This window comes from Scardinius erythrophthalmus (genome assembly GCF_964197995.2).
Source record: "Scardinius erythrophthalmus genome assembly, chromosome: 1".
Taxonomy (NCBI): Eukaryota; Metazoa; Chordata; class Actinopteri; order Cypriniformes; family Leuciscidae; genus Scardinius; species Scardinius erythrophthalmus.
In genome coordinates, this window is record NC_138221.1 from 66,330,705 (window position 1) to 66,350,343 (window position 19,639).

Genomic DNA, 19,639 nt, shown 5'->3' on the forward strand with positions numbered 1-19,639 from the left:
TTTGTTTGTGTATACTTTCCATTAACAAATCAATCTCCAAATGCTGTTTCAAACTCTTCTTACAAAAATTGTGCAAGTGAGAATGCAAACAATAATTATGGCCTCGCATTTACCGCAATACAATTGGCCCTGCTGTAATTTATTTCCTCGTTTCAAACCCGGAAGATGAAAAGAACCCATTCGAGGAGGAGCTGATACTACTAGCACTTCTCACGAGAGCTCACAGTGAAACCGAAAGCAGTCGATGACTGTAAAGACGCCATTTCGGAAGATAGAAAATCAGCAATCGCTTCACATGTGACAGTAAGTTCGTTAAACTTTGTATAGCTGTAATATCGATAGAGTATTTGTGTCTAAACAGACCTTATGACGAACTCAAACTCAAATAAATGATAAAGTTGAAAGTTATTTTCGTGATAGGCCTAATTTACTTCACGTCAACTGTAACACTGATTAATTGGCCGAAAATGGTTAAACTTACACTTATTCTTTTCTTTAGCAGGAGAATTTTAGTTTAATGTTGAAATACTTGGTTGGCTTTAAACTATTTTATTATTAAAATGATCGATAGCCTATTGTAATGTTCAGTGGCGCAGTGAGACTGGGGAAAGGAAGTGTAGTCGAGGGATAATCAACACATAAATAACATCATATTTTCTTAATGCGAGACGAAAAAATGGATTGTGAAAAACTGCTAGAGTTCAGCAGTGTCATTAAAGTGAAGGTGAATCCAGCGTTTAAACGAGGCTGCTGTGTTTGAAAGTGTCGCCGACATGTCGGACATGTTGCTCTACAAACAAACACTATTAAAGGTGCTGTATGTAGGATCCAGCGGCCTCTAGCGGTGATGTTTCAGATTGCAACAACAGCGCTCGTGCTCGTGCTCAAACGTTGTCCGACTATATAAAACGGAGAGGCTCGGGAGCGCGCATTCACGTCACATCCGGTGGATTTCGCAGAAAATCCGACTAGTAGTGGGAAGTTCGGATCATTTTACTGACTCGGATCTTTGAGTCTCGTTCAGCAAAATGAACGAATCTTTTTTCGAGTCATTTCGTTCATTTCGTTCATTTCAGCAGAATATAATTAAAATGACATGTTAAATAGCCCAATACATATAGTACTTGTGAAAATGTTGATTACATTTGTAAAAAATAAGAAGAAGAATTATAAGAAACTGAAATGTTTAATTAATTGATTAGTTGTTGAGTCTTAAGTTCAGGCTATTGCAGTTTTAGTTCATTTGACCTCACCTCCTGATCCGAGACGTTCTTTCTTTTGCAACTTCATATTTATCACGTTTGTTCTCCTCCTCTCGTGTTTTCGGGTTCGTGTCGAGACTTTAGTTGTCGACTCGTTTGTGTCTGACTCTGATCCGGGCCGGGCCGGGCCGTGTGACACAGGTCCGGTCCGGACTCCGGAAACAGAAATGATTAGTTCATCTCTCGAGTCTTCGGGTTCGAGTCCGAGTCTTTCGTTCTTCCTGTCAGTCCCATAGAGGCTATGCTGTCAGTAACGGAAACAGAAATGATTAGTTCATCTCTCGAGTCTCGAGTCTTCGGGTTCGAGTCCGAGTCTTTCGTTCTTCCTGTCAGTCCCATAGTCGTTCTTTTGTCACGTGACTTGTAACCGTATTGAACACTAATTCACAACCTTTTTACAAACAAGCGCGTAGTTATTTATTTTTTTTATATTTTTTTTTTTACTCTTACAGTTACGTGATGCGTTTCTGTTCTCAAGATTATTTTCTATAACATTAAATGTGATATTTAAGAGTTGGTTAATACAAAGCTTTATCCATATAATATAGGGGAAACCACTTTGATGAGACTTGTATGTGGATTATAATTTTCAGTTAATTTCATAAACATATACAAATATGGGAAATATATTGACTATTCAAATCTAACTTCACAAATTCAAGTCAATTAGACTATTACTAATTTTATATCATCTGTATTTTATTTTTCTCTATTGAGTTGTTATATTATTTTGTTGTCCTTGTGTTATTAATGAATAAAAATCAGTTTAAAAAATTGAAATTAAGTGTTAGGCCTATGTATTTTGGATTCATGTATATTTTTGAGTCATTCACTATGTTTTTTGTCCATAATATATCACCTAAAAACAGAACAGAAACGCATCACGTAACTGTAGAGTAAAACAAAAATAAAAAAATAACTACGCGCTTGTTTGTAAAAAGGTTGTGAATTAGTGTTCAATACGGTTACAAGTCACGTGACAAAAGAACGAAGGACTCAAACCCGAAGACTCGAGAGATGAACTAATCATTTCTGTTTCCGCTACTGACAGCATAGCCTCTATGGGACTGACAGGAAGAACGAAAGACTCGGACTCGAACCCGAAGACTCGAGAGATGAACTAATCATTTCTGTTTCCGCTACTGACAGCATAGCCTCTATGGGACTGACAGGAAGAACGAAAGACTCGGACTCGAACCCGAAGACTCGAGAGATGAACTAATCATTTCTGTTTCCGCTACTGACAGCATAGCCTCTATGGGACTGACAGGAAGAACGAAAGACTCGGACTCGAACCCGAAGACTCGAGAGATGAACTAATCATTTCTGTTTCCGGTACTGACAGCATAGCCTCTATGGGACTGACAGGAAGAACGAAAGACTCGGACTCGAACCCGAAGACTCGAGAGATGAACTAATCATTTCTGTTTCCGGTACTGACAGCATAGCCTCTATGGGTCTGACAGGAAGAACGAAAGACTCGGACTCGAACCCGAAGACTCGAGACTCGAGAGATGAACTAATCATTTCTGTTTCCGCTACTGACAGCATAGCCTCTATGGGACTGACAGGAAGAACGAAAGACTCGGACTCGAACCCGAAGACTCGAGAGATGAACTAATCATTTCTGTTTCCGTTACTGACAGCATAGCCTCTATGGGTCTGACAGGAAGAACGAAAGACTCGGACCCGAACCCGAAGACTCGAGAGATGAACTAATCATTTCTGTTTCCGCTACTGACAGCATAGCCTCTATGGGTCTGACAGGAAGAACGAAAGACTCGGACTCGAACCCGAAGACTCGAGAGATGAACTAATCATTTCTGTTTCCGTTACTGACAGCATAGCCTCTATGGGACTGACAGGAAGAACGAAAGACTCGGACTCGAACCCGAAGACTCGAGAGATGAACTAATCATTTCTGTTTCCGTTACTGACAGCATAGCCTCTATGGGACTGACAGGAAGAACGAAAGACTCGGACTCGAACCCGAACCCGAAGACTCGAGAGATGAACTAATCATTTCTGTTTCCATTACTGACAGCATAGCCTCTATGGGTCTGACAGGAAGAACGAAAGACTCGGACTCGAACCCGAAGACTCGAGAGATGAACTAATCATTTCTGTTTCCGCTACTGACAGCATAGCCTCTATGGGTCTGACAGGAAGAACGAAAGACTCGGACTCGAACCCGAAGACTCGAGACTCGAGAGATGAACTAATCATTTCTGTTTCCGCTACTGACAGCATAGCCTCTATGGGACTGACAGGAAGAACGAAAGACTCGGACTCGAACCCGAAGACTCGAGACTCGAGAGTAGTGCTGGGCGGTTTGACCAAAAATCAACATCACGGTTTTTTTCTAAATTATACCGGTTTCACGGTTTTTACCGTTTTTTTTTTTTTTTTTTTCAAGCATGATGGGTGTTAACCACATTTTCTACTGAGTGAGAGAGGAAATACTGCAGTAGATTTACTTATAATGCCCTATTTTATTGTCATGAGTGAATATTATAGAAAAAATCCACACTAATATTAATAATACAGGTTTGCAAGGCTGTTTACAAAGAGGTGCCAGCAGGACGCGCTTTAGGAGCGGCAGAAACAGTGGTTTCCCCGGTAACGGCTGTACACAAAGCAGCAACGCTCATAAACACTGCTTTATCAGGAAAGATAAAGAAAGATTCAATCGTAATAACAAAGAAACTTTTCTAAAGACCGTCAGTTCACTTCAGATACGTTAATACAGTATAAAAACACGCGCGCCGCGAGAAAAAAGACACTCTCACCCCCACACGTCTCGTGCCCATTCTAGTCAATGCTTGTGTTTCAGATCGAAGCTTCCCAGAAGCGGCTCTCCGCGCCGCTTCGCTAAATATAGGCGCCTAGTCTATTTTGACGCACCGCGTGGAGGACGGAATAAAACCTTGTCGCAGCTGTAATGCGCCGCAGACGTGTGTTGTAAATGAGGGGTGAGACTGTGTCGCGCAGCGCCGCGTTCCGATTAAAGCGACATACACCGGTATTGCGGTATATTAAAAATTCATATCGTAACAAAAATAAACACCGGTATTCGGTATGAACCGGTAAACCGCCCAGCACTACTCGAGAGATGAACTAATCTTTTCTGTTTCCGCTACTGACAGCATAGTCTCTATGGGACTGACAGGAAGAACGAAAGACTCGGACTCGAACCCGAAGACTCGAGACTCGAGAGATGAACTAATCATTTCTGTTTCCGTTACTGACAGCATAGCCTCTATGGGACTGACAGGAAGAACGAAAGACTCGGACTCGAACCCGAAGACTCGAGACTCGAGAGATGAACTAATCTTTTCTGTTTCCGCTACTGACAGCATAGCCTCTATGGGACTGACAGGAAGAACGAAAGACTCGGACTCGAACCCGAAGACTCGAGAGATGAACTAATCATTTCTGTTTCCGTTACTGACAGCATAGCCTCTATGGGTCTGACAGGAAGAACGAAAGACTCGGACTCGAACCCGAAGACTCGAGAGATGAACTAATCATTTCTGTTTCCGTTACTGACAGCATAGCCTCTATGGGACTGACAGGAAGAACGAAAGACTCGGACTCGAACCCGAAGACTCGAGACTCGAGAGATGAACTAATCATTTCTGTTTCCGTTACTGACAGCATAGCCTCTATGGGTCTGACAGGAAGAACGAAAGACTCGGACTCGAACCCGAAGACTCGAGAGATGAACTAATCATTTCTGTTTCCGTTACTGACAGCATAGCCTCTATGGGACTGACAGGAAGAACGAAAGACTCGGACTCGAACCCGAAGACTCGAGACTCGAGAGATGAACTAATCATTTCTGTTTCCGGTACTGACAGCATAGCCTCTATGGGACTGACAGGAAGAACGAAAGACTCGGACCCGAACCCGAAGACTCGAGAGATGAACTAATCATTTCTGTTTCCGTTACTGACAGCATAGCCTCTATGGGACTGACAGGAAGAACGAAAGACTCGGACTCGAACCCGAAGACTCGAGACTCGAGAGATGAACTAATCATTTCTGTTTCCGTTACTGACAGCATAGCCTCTATGGGACTGACAGGAAGAACGAAAGACTCGGACTCGAACCCGAAGACTCGAGACTCGAGAGATGAACTAATCATTTCTGTTTCCGTTACTGACAGCATAGCCTCTATGGGACTGACAGGAAGAACGAAAGACTCGGACCCGAACCCGAACTCGAGACTCGAAAGATGAACTAATCTTTTCTGCTTCCGGTCAAGCAGACAGATCAGAGTCAGACACTGACGAGTCACTGACCCATATGTTGCGTAATGCGCATGCGCGGTCAACACAAAATGAACGAATCATTCTCCGAGACAACTCGGTAGTCCCGAGTCATATTAAAGATTTGTTCAAAATGAACGAATCGTTCATGAACGACACATCACTAAATCCGACCCGGAGACTTCACATAAAAATAGGAATACTGGCCTTCAGAGGTAATAGCAAAACACGAAAAGTGGATCATTGTAATGTGTGATTACAACCCCTTCACAGACGGGCAATAAAAAAAGGATTCATTTTATAAAAAAAAGTTACATACAGCACCTTTAACTGGAGAAAAACTGTTAAAGGAGAACTCCGGTCAATTTTAACATTGAGCTCATTTTTTTGTACATTTGGAGTGCTGTCAATACAGAGAACAACGACAAAAATCGGTGTTGCCAACACCGAGTTATTCTATTTTTAAAATGTGCACCCTGTTGACTTCAATGGGGCAAGTTTTAAACCTGCTTTTAGCCTCTTAACATCCTTGATGTGTCATTACAAGTGCACAGAAAATGTGAGTGATTCCTTCAGAGTGAACACGAGTGAATCTGACTGCAGTAGATGTGAAAGATATGTATAAAAATGATGTTATTTAAGCCAGCGCAAATACCTGTGTTTACATCCTGTTTTCGGTTGAAGTCCAAAGTAGTCGATTGCCGAGTTCACGCGCATAGGTTTAGTCAGAGCCATAGAGAGAAAGAGTTGCGACACTCCCATAGACCTCCGTTGTAAAAAATGGCGGCGCTTTTAACCGCCTACTTCCGGGATTTGAAGATCGGAATAGTTCCAAACACTGTCATTTGGGCGTTGGACACCATTCACTTACATTGCTGCGCGTTGAGTTGTTCCAGAGTTAAGTTGTTGAAATATCGACCTCTTTTGAATTGTCAACTGTCTGTTTTGTATCAGAGGCCCTTTGCGATGCTTATACTGGTCTTCATTGGTACATGCACATCGTAATTATTTATATTTTATGTTCTCAAGCACTGCAAGCAATTCTCAAGCACTGCCTGCTAGCTAGTTAGCTAGCGCGACTTCGTCAGCTAAGAGTTCGGTAATGAATCGCTGCTACCTTTATAGCAACTTTTATTTAATTACATTTTTTGGGATATACTAACTTTTCATTATGTTTTATTGTCTTGAGTGAAGTGGCTTGTGAGAACAATGCTGGACCTCTAGGATTGTTATGGCCATCACCAGTCCTGTCTGTTTCATGGATCACCTGCCCCTGGTTTTTGTTTTTCTTGTTCACACACACACTCACACAAGCACACATTTTTGTTGTCTGTCATTGTTTAATAAAAATATTTTATTTGAAAACCTTCATTTGTATCAGCAATGCTTAAATTCGTTTTTAATCTGTTATAGTTTTGATAATGTGTATGGCTTAATATTAAAATAATATTCTTAGTCTTAACATGATAATGTTTCACGTTGTGGTCCTGGGGTGGCCACTTTCATCAGAAGAAGTGAGCTAGCTTCTAAGCGAATTCTGAACGGACCGCCACGGCAGACCTCTTTGCGTGATCACGAAGGTAGGCTAATGGCTGAATCAAAATTTATAAGCAAAATCACGGGAATCAATAGCCTAATACAGCCCAGTTGTGCTAAAATAAATATCACGAGACGTACATCATCAGATGAATGATATGGAAAAGTTAAGTTAGAGCCGCTAAAGCCAGTGTTACTACCCATGCGAACATGAACAATAAGCTTTTCCCTCCAAAAATATAGCCTAAAACTTGTCTCCAAATGCAAAACTGACATTAACAAAATGAAATAACAGCTGAAAAAGTACTTGGGTGTGTGTTTTATTTTATATTTACCGTTCAATAATGCAATCGCTGCTGTCTGTCCCATAGAAGAACATGACAGCCAGCGTATGTTTTGGAACTATTGGGGCTTACATGAACCACGTGACAGCCATAGCGGCGACATCAAAGAGTGTCGCAACTCTTTCTCTCTATGGCTCTGGGTTTAGTCAGAGAATCTGGTTTAGTTACCTATGATCACGCTCGTGAACTCGGCAATCGACTACTTTGGACTTCAACCGAAAACAGGATGTAAACACAGGTATTTGCGCTGGCTTAAATAACATCATTTTTATACATATCTTTCACATCTACTGCAGTCAGACTCACTCGTGTTCACTCTGAAGGAATCACTCACATTTTCTGTGCACTTGTAATGACACATCAAGGATGTTAAGAGGCTAAAAGCAGGTTTAAAACTTGCCCCATTGAAGTCAACAGGGTGCAAATTTTAAAAAGAGGATAACTCGGTGTAGGCAACACCGATTTTTGTCGTTGTTCTCTGTATTGACAGCACTCCAAATGTACAAAAAAAATGGCATTTAATTAAAATGTGTCGAAATTCATTTGTGTTTTGTGCATGCTTTCTGTGTCAACATACAGGTCTGGAATCAAGTCTCTCATCAAGGAGGAAGAGAAGGAGCAAACTTTCTGTAAAATGAGTGTGTGTGAGGAGAGAGGAGGAGGAGAACCGTACCTGTAAAATGAGTGTGTGTGAGGAGAGAGAGGAGGAGAACCGTACCTGTAAAATGAGTGTGTGTGAGGAAAGAGAGGAGGAGAACCGGACCTGTAAAATGAGTGTGTGTGAGGAGAGAGAGGAGGAGACGCCTCTTCACACTCATAGAGCAGCATCTCCAGTATCCAGCTGTGTGTCCATGAAGAGTAACAACTCCATGCATGCACCCTCTAAATTCAGTGGTGGACCATCTTCAGGATTCAGCTGTGTGTCCATGCAGAGTAACAACTCCATGCATGCACCCCCTAAATTCAGTGATGCACCATCTTCAGGATTCAGCTGTGTGTCCATGAAGAGTAACAACTCCATGCATGCGCCCCCTAAATTCAGTGATGGACCATCTTCAGGATTCAGCTGTGTGTCCATGCAGAGTAACAACTCCATGCATGCACCCCCTAAATTCAGTGATGGACCATCTTCAGGATTCAGCTGTGTGTCCATGAAGAGTAACAACTCCATGCATGCACCCCCTAAATTCAGTGATGGACAATCTTCAGGATTCAGCTGTGTGTCCATGAAGAGTAACAACTCCATGCATGCACCCCCTAAATTCAGTGATGGACCATCTCCAGGATTCAGCTGTGTGTCCATGAAGAGTAACAACTCCATGCATGCACCCCCTAAATTCAGTGATGGACCTGCTATGACCATTGACCCTGTGTGAGTATCATAAAGTTCAGGGCCAGTCCGGACTCTGTTGGCGCCCTAGACAAGATATATTTTTTCCATTGCTCCCAGAACTACAACACTGCCAATAACTCACACATACACACAAACACATGTGTGCGTATGGTTGCACTAATAGTTATTAAAAATAATTGTAAAAAGGCTAAATAAAATATGTATCCAAATTGAACATATCTATAGATCAGGGGTAGCCAACATCGGTCCTGGATGTTTCAAGTCTCTAGGCCTTACGGTTTCTGCCCGATTAGTTTTTCGGCGGAATAATAATATTAATAATACAAATCTTAACAATTACAATAGGTTTTCAGCACTTCGTGCCTGAACCCCTAAAAAAAACATTCACAACAATAGCCATTATTTTCCAGTATCAGTTTCCGCAAGGCATTATGATTATATACAACAACATATACAACATATATCATCATCCATCATCATCTCGTATAGCACTGATTGTACAGTCTAATAGCAGTTGGTAAAAAGGACTTTCTAAATCACGCCTTGTGACAGCAGGGATGAATTAGTCTTGAGCTAAATGAACTCTCTATGGCTCAAACTGTTTCATGAAGGGTGTGACAATCATGATTCATTATAGAGACCATTTTATCAATCATTCTATCATGCCTAATCTCCTCTATTGTGAGTAACACAATCCCCACAGCAGAACCTGTTGTCTTCATGAGCTTGTTTAATTTGTTCTTTTCCTTTTCCAACAATCCTCCTCCCCAACAAATTACAGCATTCAAGATCACAGATGATACCACAGAATCGTAGAAGGTCTTTAGTGCCTGACATACTCCAAAGGATCTTAGTCGTCTTAACAGATGAATACGACTTTGACCCTTCTTATACACTTGCATCGTATTATCAGAACAATCCAGTTTTACTTATATGATGTTACAGTCTCAATTTCCGCCCCTCTATTATCTATATTATCTACTAAAATCAACCACAATTTCCTTCAATTTGCTAGCATTTAGCCTAAAACTGTTTATCTCACACCAATCCACAAAACTCTCGAATAGCTCCCGATACTCACCCTCATCACGGTCTGTTATACAGTCAACAATTGCTGAGTCATCAGAACATTTCCGCAGGTGACAGGTTTCAAAGTTGCACTGAAAGTCTGATATATAAAGAGTAAACAAAAAAGGAGCTAAAGCCTTTCCTTGAGGGACTCCAGTACTGCACTTCACTACTTGAGATACACAGTCATGCATTCTCACATACTGTGGTCTGTTTAGGAGATAGTCAGTTAACCAATTGACAATACTCTGATGTTCTCCATCATTCTCCATCTTACATTAAGTAGTGAAGGCTGTATAGTGTTAAATGCACTCGAGAAATCAAAGAATGTAATTCTGACGATGTTATCCAGAGTCTCTAAATGACTTAGTGATTTGTGTAAGAGATAAATAATTGCATCATCTACCCCAACCCCAGTTTTATAGGCAAACTGTAGTTTATCCTCAGCAGCATTCATTACCTGCTTAATATGGTTTAATACTAATCTCTCAAAGACCTTCATCAACTGCGCTGTTAAAGCAATTGGTCTGTAGTGTGAGAACTCAGAGGGGTTTGTTATCTTAGGCACTGGTACTATACATGATGTCTTCCATAAAACAGCTTCTATCATTTCTTTTGCCTATTTAAATCCACACAGAGACTCTTTTTCTTGGCCTGACAGTGTATGTTTTTATTGAACATTGATGGGTCAACGCATTTTGATAAAATAAATAATTAAAGTGGTTTCTTTCGATTAAACATCGTATAAATGTAAAAGGGGCCTTTACCTAGAACCCAGAACTTTAGCAAAGTTTGTACTATTTTCTGTTTATTTTGATGAATAAATGAAATGCAATTTTGTCATTAAAATATTGCCTATTCATTTAAATTTTTAAAAACTAAAGATTCTGCAAGCTTTGAGATCCCATAAAAATATTTTACTGTAGTTACAATATTTTTGATAATTTATTATATGAAATTATTAATATAATAGTTTCCTTATAAATATGGGGGAACAAATGGAAAAGTCAGCCAGCTATTAATTATTGAATAGTTCTTTTAATTATTGTGCTTGTAGCGTCAACTTTAGGGCCAATTACCAAACTTCACATAATATTCAGAAAAACTGTTGCTTAAATTACCTTGAACAAAAGCGAAAATCGTTTACAAGACCTTTATCTCACAAATATATTCAATAAATGTAGCAATTCTCAACGGCGAATTAAATCAATAACATTTTAAAACCATGAAATATTCTATTAATTAAGCACAGAATCAACTTTGCGCTGCTGTCCATAATAACGCCAATAATCAGCCAAATGTCCATGTGAAAGGATGTTTAGGAAAGTTTTTGTGCCATCTAGTGGTTTAAAGGATAATAAAATCAAATGCAGCTTTTACCCCGGTGGCCTTTAGCCCTGTTGTACCCTACTATTAATAATGTTTTCTCTCTAAAACTAATGCAAATATTGCTCTATAAATTACAGAAGTATTGACAGGGTTAATTTAATGGAGCAGACAAATAATCTGCATGGAAACTATTTGAAATATTTCTTTTTATTTCTCATTATCAACAACAGGAAAAGAAAGAGAGCAGCTTCTCCAGTATCCAACTGTCTGACCATGAAGGCCACAAAATTCAGTGATGGAGCAGTGACCTCTGACCCTGTGTGAGTATCATCATGTAGGGTGAGAGACACATGAACAAAATGCACAAAGGTTCAGAAAATGTTACATTTCATATGGCTAAATTTCTTTAACAAGTATAACAATTAACAAGTGGAAGTCAAGATACAAAGAAAGGAATTGTTAAGTAGTGTTTTCTTATGCTTCTCTCTGCCATTTCTCTGTTAGACCTCCATTTACACAGGAATGAGTTTTGTTACATGTGTTGCATCAGTGTTATATTGACAATTATCCTTTAAATAAGTGATGCACCGAAATTATTAATTTTGATAAAAACTGAAACAAGAAAAGTCTGGTTAGGAATAAATAAAATGAGTGGTTCCCAATCTGGTTATCATGACAAATTGCTGGAGGTGCCACAAAATCTTTGCTCATTCCAGTATTTTAAATATATAAATCAGGGATGGAAATTAACTTTTTTGTTGGATACCAGCCACTCAATGTTTTTACCAGCCACTTTCTTGTTTTTAACCGACAATGTGTAACTGCATGTGAAAATTAATACTACAAGATCTACAATACTTAAGCAGTTTATTTAATCTCAAGTCTCAATGAAATACTGACATTTTCTCTTTCTCTCTTATATATATATTTCTCTTTTTTACCTGGATGTGGCATTTGAATGATTCGTGGTCTTTTATGGCTTCCAGTTTTAGGTTTTTAGTCCCAACAATGAAACTAGGGCTGGGCGATATGGACCAAAAGTCATATCCCGATTATTTAGGCTGAATATCGATATACGATAAATATCCCAATATTTTTTCCGCAAAGTGAGAGCAAATGTTCAGTCAAAGTCAAAGCCAAATATGACATGTCACAAGTAGTTTTATTGAAACCGGCTATTTCCACACACACAAGTACTGTCCCCCTTTACTTAACATAAATTGTAAGAATATGACTAATAGTAAAGACTAGTACTAATAAATAAACATTAGGCCTATGCTAAAGCTATTAAATAGCAGTCCCAAACTAGTTTTTGTTAATACAATGTTGGTATGAGCCACTAGAGTCATTTAAAAATATAAAAAATAACACAAAGAAAAATAAAGTGGCATTTTGGGGTTAATATGGAAACGACAGTTACCATGGTGAATACACAATATTAACAATAACTGTTGATGAACCATGGAAACTGCTCCTGGTGAGTAGTATGAAAATCATCCCTGCATTACTTTTATTTTGTGTAATTTACAACGTAACGGCGTTGCATACTCGTAGTTTATTTTGCACTTTATAGTGAGGCGATACACAGCGCGCGCCGCCACATTTGCGCGTGCAATTGAAGAGTGTTCGCTACGAGAACAGGATAACGGCTGACGTGACAGGACAAGAAAGTCCGTTTTTCTGAGGTGAAAGACTTTATTTCAGCGTACACTTATGTCCTCTAAAAGTGTCCGCCGTCTGTGTGAAACAGTATATTTTTATTTACCCGCCACGGTGGCCGGTAGGTGAAGTGAGTTTACCCGCCACAACACAAAATCACCCGCATTTGGCTGGTGGCGGGTGCTAATTTCCATCCCTGATATAAATTTAAGTGTTTTGTAAGGATACTCTGATCGATCTCTCATAAATCAGCCAATAATAACTTCCTATGAATCGACTGATTGTCTCTAAACTTGTAATATTATGTTGATGACACAAATGCATGACTGCTCAAACCAGACAATGAAGCATACATAAATCATTTATATAAAGAACTTTTAAAAAAAAAACAGGATCCACATCAGCTGATCAAGATTACAGGAAGTCTGTGATTTATTTATTTTTTTTATTTTTTTTTTTTTCTAAAGGAAAGGTGTCAGGTTATTTAGACTTAAAATCTCTGATTTTTCAAATGCTTCACTTGTGGCAAAGGGGACATTAATGTGCAACAAGGAAATGCAGAAACAAGTTAAATTTGCAGTCTCTTTTCATCTGCCATCAGTCATCATTTACTTGTAAATTAATTACATGTAATCATTTAAGATAAAAACTGCTTTTTCTCCATGTCAGTGCTTCCGTGACATTTTAAAATAATGGTTTCTGGTTTAATCTTTATGCCAAAAATGTTAGGCTTCTGTCTTCTTTTCTTCTTTTTTTGAACATTTTGACTAATGAAAACTTGATGTCTTCTTATTTTAAATATGATGGTCATTATCTGCCCCCACATGCCTGATTTTTAAGAGATCCAACCCATGATCAGTGTGCAAATTTCACAAAGACAAAATTTGGTCAATTCTGCCTGAACTTTAATGGTTAAATTTAGTTATATTTTTGGTTTATTATGAAACCGTAGCGGGACAGATTAGACTATGGTGGGTGGCCACAATCTAGTTAATGAATGGGAAACACTGATGGGTTAAAAATATCATTGCTAGAACAGAACCTTGAAAAACTCCATGTGTGATATTAGGATGTCAGTTTGCCATTATAGATGGAAATTTGCCTGTAAGAGCAAACACTACTCATATGATATGATTTTCATATTAAACATTTAATTATTTTCTTTATTTTCACAAATGTGTTTTCAGTGGTGTGAGAGCTGACCAGATCAGAGATGTGTCCTGTCAGACCAGCACATCCTCCTCCTGTCAGAAACACATCAGTCATCATGACACAGAAGCAGCCCTGCAGCTCGACTCTCACCAGCCAGTGCATGATGATCTGCAGAGAGTCAAAGACCAGCACAAAACCAGCATGAAGAACAAGTATGAGAGCTTATTTGAGGGATTCAAACTACAAGAGAATCAGACCCTCCTGAACAGGATTTACACACAGCTGTACATCATAGAGGGAGAGAGTGAAGGAGTAAATGAAGAACATGAGGTGCTACAGATGGAGAAAAGTTACAAGACACTCCAAGACACTCCAATCAACTGCAATGACATCTTTGATCCTTCACCTGAACTAGGATATGAAGAGAAGAGAAGAGAGAAGAAAGACAAAATCAAGACTGTTCTTACTAAAGGCATCGCTGGAATTGGAAAAACCGTCTCTGTGCAGAAGTTCATTCTGGACTGGGCCGAGGGAAAAGCCAATCAGGATGTAGATTTCATATTTGTTCTTCCATTTAGAGAGCTGAACTTGATTAAAGATCATCAGTACAGTCTTCACAGACTTCTGCTGGACTTTCATCCTGAACTTCAAGATCTGGATTCAAAGATGTATGATGAATGTACAGTTGTGTTGATCTTTGATGGTCTGGATGAAAGCAGATTGACACTGAAGTTTTCAGACGGTGAGAAAGTTTCTGATGTGACTGAGTCTTCATCAGTGGGTGTGTTGATGTCAAACCTCATGAAAGGAGATCTGCTTCCCTCTGCTCTCATCTGGATCACCACCAGACCAGCAGCAGCCAATCAGATCCCCTCCAAATACATCAACCGTGTGACAGAAATTCAGGGATTCAATGACCCTCAGAAGGAAGAATATTTCAGGAAGAGAATCAGTGATGAGGATCAAACCAGCAGAATCATCTCACACATCAGAAAAGCAAGAAGCCTCCACATCATGTGCCACATACCCGTCTTCTGCTGGATCTCAGCCACTGTGCTTCAAAATATCCTGAAACAAGATCTCAGTGCAGAAATCCCTCAAACTCTGACTGAAATGTACATACACTTCCTCCTCATTCAGACTAGCATGAAGAACCAGAAATATGAAGAGAGAGATCCAGAGAAACTCCTGCAGTCCAACAGAGAAGTGATTGTGAAACTTGCTGAACTGGCTTTCAATCAGCTGATGAAGGGCAATGTGATGTTCTATGAGGAGGACCTGATTGAGAGCGGCATAGACGTCACTGACGCCTCAGTGTATTCTGGGATTTGCACTGAGATCTTTAGGGAGGAATCTGTGATTTATCACAGGAAGGTTTACAGTTTTGTACATCTGAGCTTTCAGGAGTTTTTTGCAGCACTGTATGTGTTTTTCTGTTATTTACACAAAAACAGTGAAGTTCTGAAAATATTCCTTACAGAAAAGTCCAGAACTCAGTCTGGAAATGTTCCTCTTGATGTATTTCTGAAGGAAGCAGTAAATAAAGCCTTGAACAGTAAAAATGGACACCTGGATCTTTTCCTTCGATTCCTTCATGGCATCTCGCTGGAGTCCAATCAGAGGCTCTTACAGGATGTGCTGATTCACACAGAGAACAACCCAGAAAGCATCAAGAAAATTATCCAAAACCTCAAACGAGGTCAAAAATACAATGTCAGTCCTGAAAGATGGATGAATCTGTCACACTGCTTGATTGAGATGAAGGATAATTCTGTTCTTAAAGAAATGCAGGCGTTTTTAAACTCTAAAACAAAAAGAAAAAATCTTTCTCTTGCACAATGCTCAACTTTGGCAAACATGATCCTGATGTCAGAGGAGGTGATGGATGAGATTGACCCTAAAAAGTACAACATTAAATCAAAGGAGGGTCGAAGGAGACTGGTACCTGCTGTGAGGAACTGCAGAAAAGCTTGGTGAGTGTGAAGATCTAATAACACAATTACATGTGAGCAGGGGTTAAAGGGGGCCGGCACCTCAGATAAATTAATAAATAAATAGATTAATTAATATCAATGATAGCGCGATGGTAGGCAGTACGCACACTGAAAAAAATGATACTTTGGATTAACGTAAAAAAATTGATGTAATTTGTTACAGCTAATTTTTTTTAGATTTTCTCAAATTGTATTTATGATTTAGTTAAAACCATAAATTTTGATTTATGTCAAACCAAAATTAAGTTTTACCTTTACCCAAAGTACACAGCAAAAACTCCAGTGTTAAATTAACACTCAAGAGTGTTAAAGTTAATGAGATAATTAAGTGATTAATTTAGTGATGATTGAGCATTATTGAAGACACCTGATGTTAACAAGCAGAATCACTGAAGGAGAAAATCACAAATTGTAAGTTACCATTATGGAGATGGGTGTTTGCTTTAGTTGGGCTCTAGACCATTATATGTTTACTTTAGATTTTGTTTGTCTGCTGTTATTTATTTATAACAGTCAAATGAACAAAGAAAAGTGTGATCTGATGGTGTTGGTTATGTTTTGACATAATCATGCTGTGATCTGAAAAACGAAACTTATTGAGATAGTTTGGTTTAACTTGTTAATTTCAGCAGCTCTGTGATTCTACAGCATATGATTTTCAGAATTTTTCATATAATCCAAAATATTTAATAAACATTGTTCTAATCAAAAGACTTTCGAATTAATTTATTTAGAAACACAGACATCAATAATCAGCCTGTGAATCTCAACAATGGTGACAATAATAAAGCATGTTGCAGTGGCTACCACCAATCACAACTCATTAATGGCTCCCATCATGCATTGCGTTATGAATAAATTATGATCTGAATTGTCTATGTAATTTACTTTTCCTATTTGAATATTCTGCTCGTCACCATTGTTGAGATGCATTGACTGAATCTTGACGTCTGTGTGTGCCTAAAAGAAAGATTTTTATTTATTTTTTCAAAACAACTTTTAAGAAATCCTTTGTATTATATCTAAAATTCTGGATATTTATGTTGAATCACAGTTATGCTGTAATCAACAACATAAACCTATGTCAGAAATAACGATCTTAATGAGTTCAGTGATCAAGTTCAAATGATGATTGTCATAATATAACCAACATCATCAGATCACTTTTTTTTTTCTTTGTTCATCTGTCAGTTATAACTCAGATACAACAGCCAAACAAAATCTAAAGTAAACGTATAAGGGTCAAGAGCCCAACTAAAGCAAACACCCATCACCATAATGGTAACTTACAATTTGAGATTTTCTCCTTCAGTGATTCTGCTTGTTAACATCAGGTGTCTTCAATAATGCTCAATCATCACTAAATTAATCACTTAATTATCTCATTAACTTTAACACTCTTGAGTGTTAATTTAACACTGGAGTTTTTGCTGTGTACTTTGGGTTAAGGTAAAACGTTGAGTTGGAAAAAATTAAAATTTAGGTTTGACATTAATCAAAATGTATGATTTTAACTAAATCATAAATACAATTTGAGAAAAACTAGAAAAATTAGCTGTAACAAATTACATCAATTTTTTTAAGTTAATCCAAAGTAGCATTTTAGAGGGTGTAACACTTTCTTTGAGGCAAAGTGAAAACAGAAGGTATAAACTGAAAATCACAATTTTCCATTGGACCAATGCAAATATATATTTTGAATGAATTGCACTGATGTTTCACTTTTTTCAGTGCAAACACGCTTCCTGACGTTATGTTCTCAGTCACGGTTCTCCTGTCTGATTTGAGTGCATCTACGCCAGTTCACGCATGCAGACAAAGTCCTTCCTCCCCTCCCTGCTGAACACCAGCATTTACAAATGCGTGAAATGCACTCACGGTGGTTGAGCGCAGTAAAGTTAGTTTTAGGTTCGATATTCGCCGGACATGTGTTTGCCCTTCTCACTCTTCTATAGGGTCAGCAGTCTTACAATTCAATTCAATTCAATTCAATTGCAGGATTAGTTTTACCATTATGTGACCATTGTATATCAACATGAAATGTTAATTCAAAATCACCTACGTGCGTTATAGCTGCATATTTATACCTGAGAATGATTTGACACGTTTCCACAGCACATGATGTCTAAGGGAAAGTCTGCCAAGTACACCAACTGCGGTAAACAGCCTATAATTTGTATTATTTAAAATTACCTTTAACATTTAAAAACAGATGTTTTCAAATTCCAAAGTTTGTAGAAGGTTCCTATTAGGGCTGAACGATTAATTGCATTTGCGATAATATCGCGATATGATGAAATGCGATTTTTTTAACCGCAAAGCTGCGATTATAGTCTGGTCACGTGACACGCGAGAGTAAGCCAGTCTGTATTGCAGATGAAGCATCAATTGGCACGCGAGACATATAGACCACCTGGCTACAGGAAATACCAGTTTGTTTAATTTATGTGATATTGTGTTATAGATTCTCTCCAACGATTCTGTATCGATTAAGATCATTTCAGATTTATGTCTGAGCTTAGTTTTAAACACAGACGTGACGACGCGCGTGCTTTATAAACAACCGTATCTGCTTGCTTCTGTCTCTCTCTCTCTCTCACACACACACACACACACACACACACACACACACACACACACACACACACACACACACACACACACACACACACACACGACACCACTTGAACCTTATGAGAAATAATCTTTAATAAAGTTCGGAAAAGTTGAAGCGAATTACAAGGACATTCGCGGGCTTCATTGCACAAGATATGAGAGACGCGCGGTCTGCGTGATGTTACTTTTGTAGTGCACGGTCTCGCCCGCCGGTATTTTACTTACAAATGTTCTACGAAGGCATATGTCTTGGAATGCAGTTGGATTATATATTAAAAATATGAAAATCACAGATAGAAGCTGCTTTCAATTTCAAATACTCACGTGCGTTTTGCGAAGAGCGTTTTAGCATGCGGCTGTGAGCGACTCTGTCTACGTGGTTAAATGTACTTGCATCTCCAAATGCTTTTATGACGCGAAATTAATGTGACAGGTACAGTCAGTTATTAAACAGACGGGACAAACCACATCTTATAATTTCAAAAGAGATGAAAATGTTCAGACAGCCTACTCTTAAATAGGCTACTGAAAGCACTGAAGAAAAAAAAAAAAATCCCTCTTTGTTATTTGTTTTGAAGCTATATTTGTTAAAATTATTAACATGTAATTGTATTAATTTAGTTTTTTAATGTGTAATTATTAGCCTATAAGTAGGCCTACTTATAATTATGTAATTAAATATTTAAAGTTTTATTAATCAGATCAATTAAAGAAAAAAAATGTATCGGCTCATGAGGTGCCTATAGATTCCCTTCCCTATTTTACAATGATTTATTGCTTGTTTTTGTTGAATAATAGAAAAGATAAAGAGCTTAAAAAATAATCGCATATTAAATCGCAATCGCAATATTGGTAAAAAAAATCGCAATTAGATTATTTTCCAAAATCGTCCAGCCCTAGTTCCTATTGGCAATATTGACTTAGGCTACAGCTTTCCTGGTAGCCTTGATTAAATTAACTTTTTTAAGATAATGATTCATAAAAACATAAATATCATTTGAGCCTATGTTTACTTTCTTCACTGACACAGACGAAAATGAAAAGACTATCAGTC

The 19,639-nt window shown here is 38.5% G+C and overlaps 1 protein-coding gene across 1 annotated transcript in view; it reads left to right on the plus strand.

Moving 5' to 3' along the window:
* Positions 1 to 212: 212 nt before the first annotated feature.
* Positions 213 to 19,639, plus strand: part of LOC308687856 (uncharacterized protein) — a 59,891-nt gene continuing 40,464 nt past the window's right edge. The window contains exons 1-4 of the mRNA XM_081360684.1: positions 213 to 303; positions 7,993 to 8,785; positions 11,395 to 11,484; positions 14,011 to 15,948. Of these exons, the coding sequence (XP_081216810.1) occupies positions 8,094 to 8,785; positions 11,395 to 11,484; positions 14,011 to 15,948 (2,720 nt within the window). The 5' untranslated portion in view covers positions 213 to 303; positions 7,993 to 8,093. The remainder of the gene's footprint in view (positions 304 to 7,992; positions 8,786 to 11,394; positions 11,485 to 14,010; positions 15,949 to 19,639) is intronic.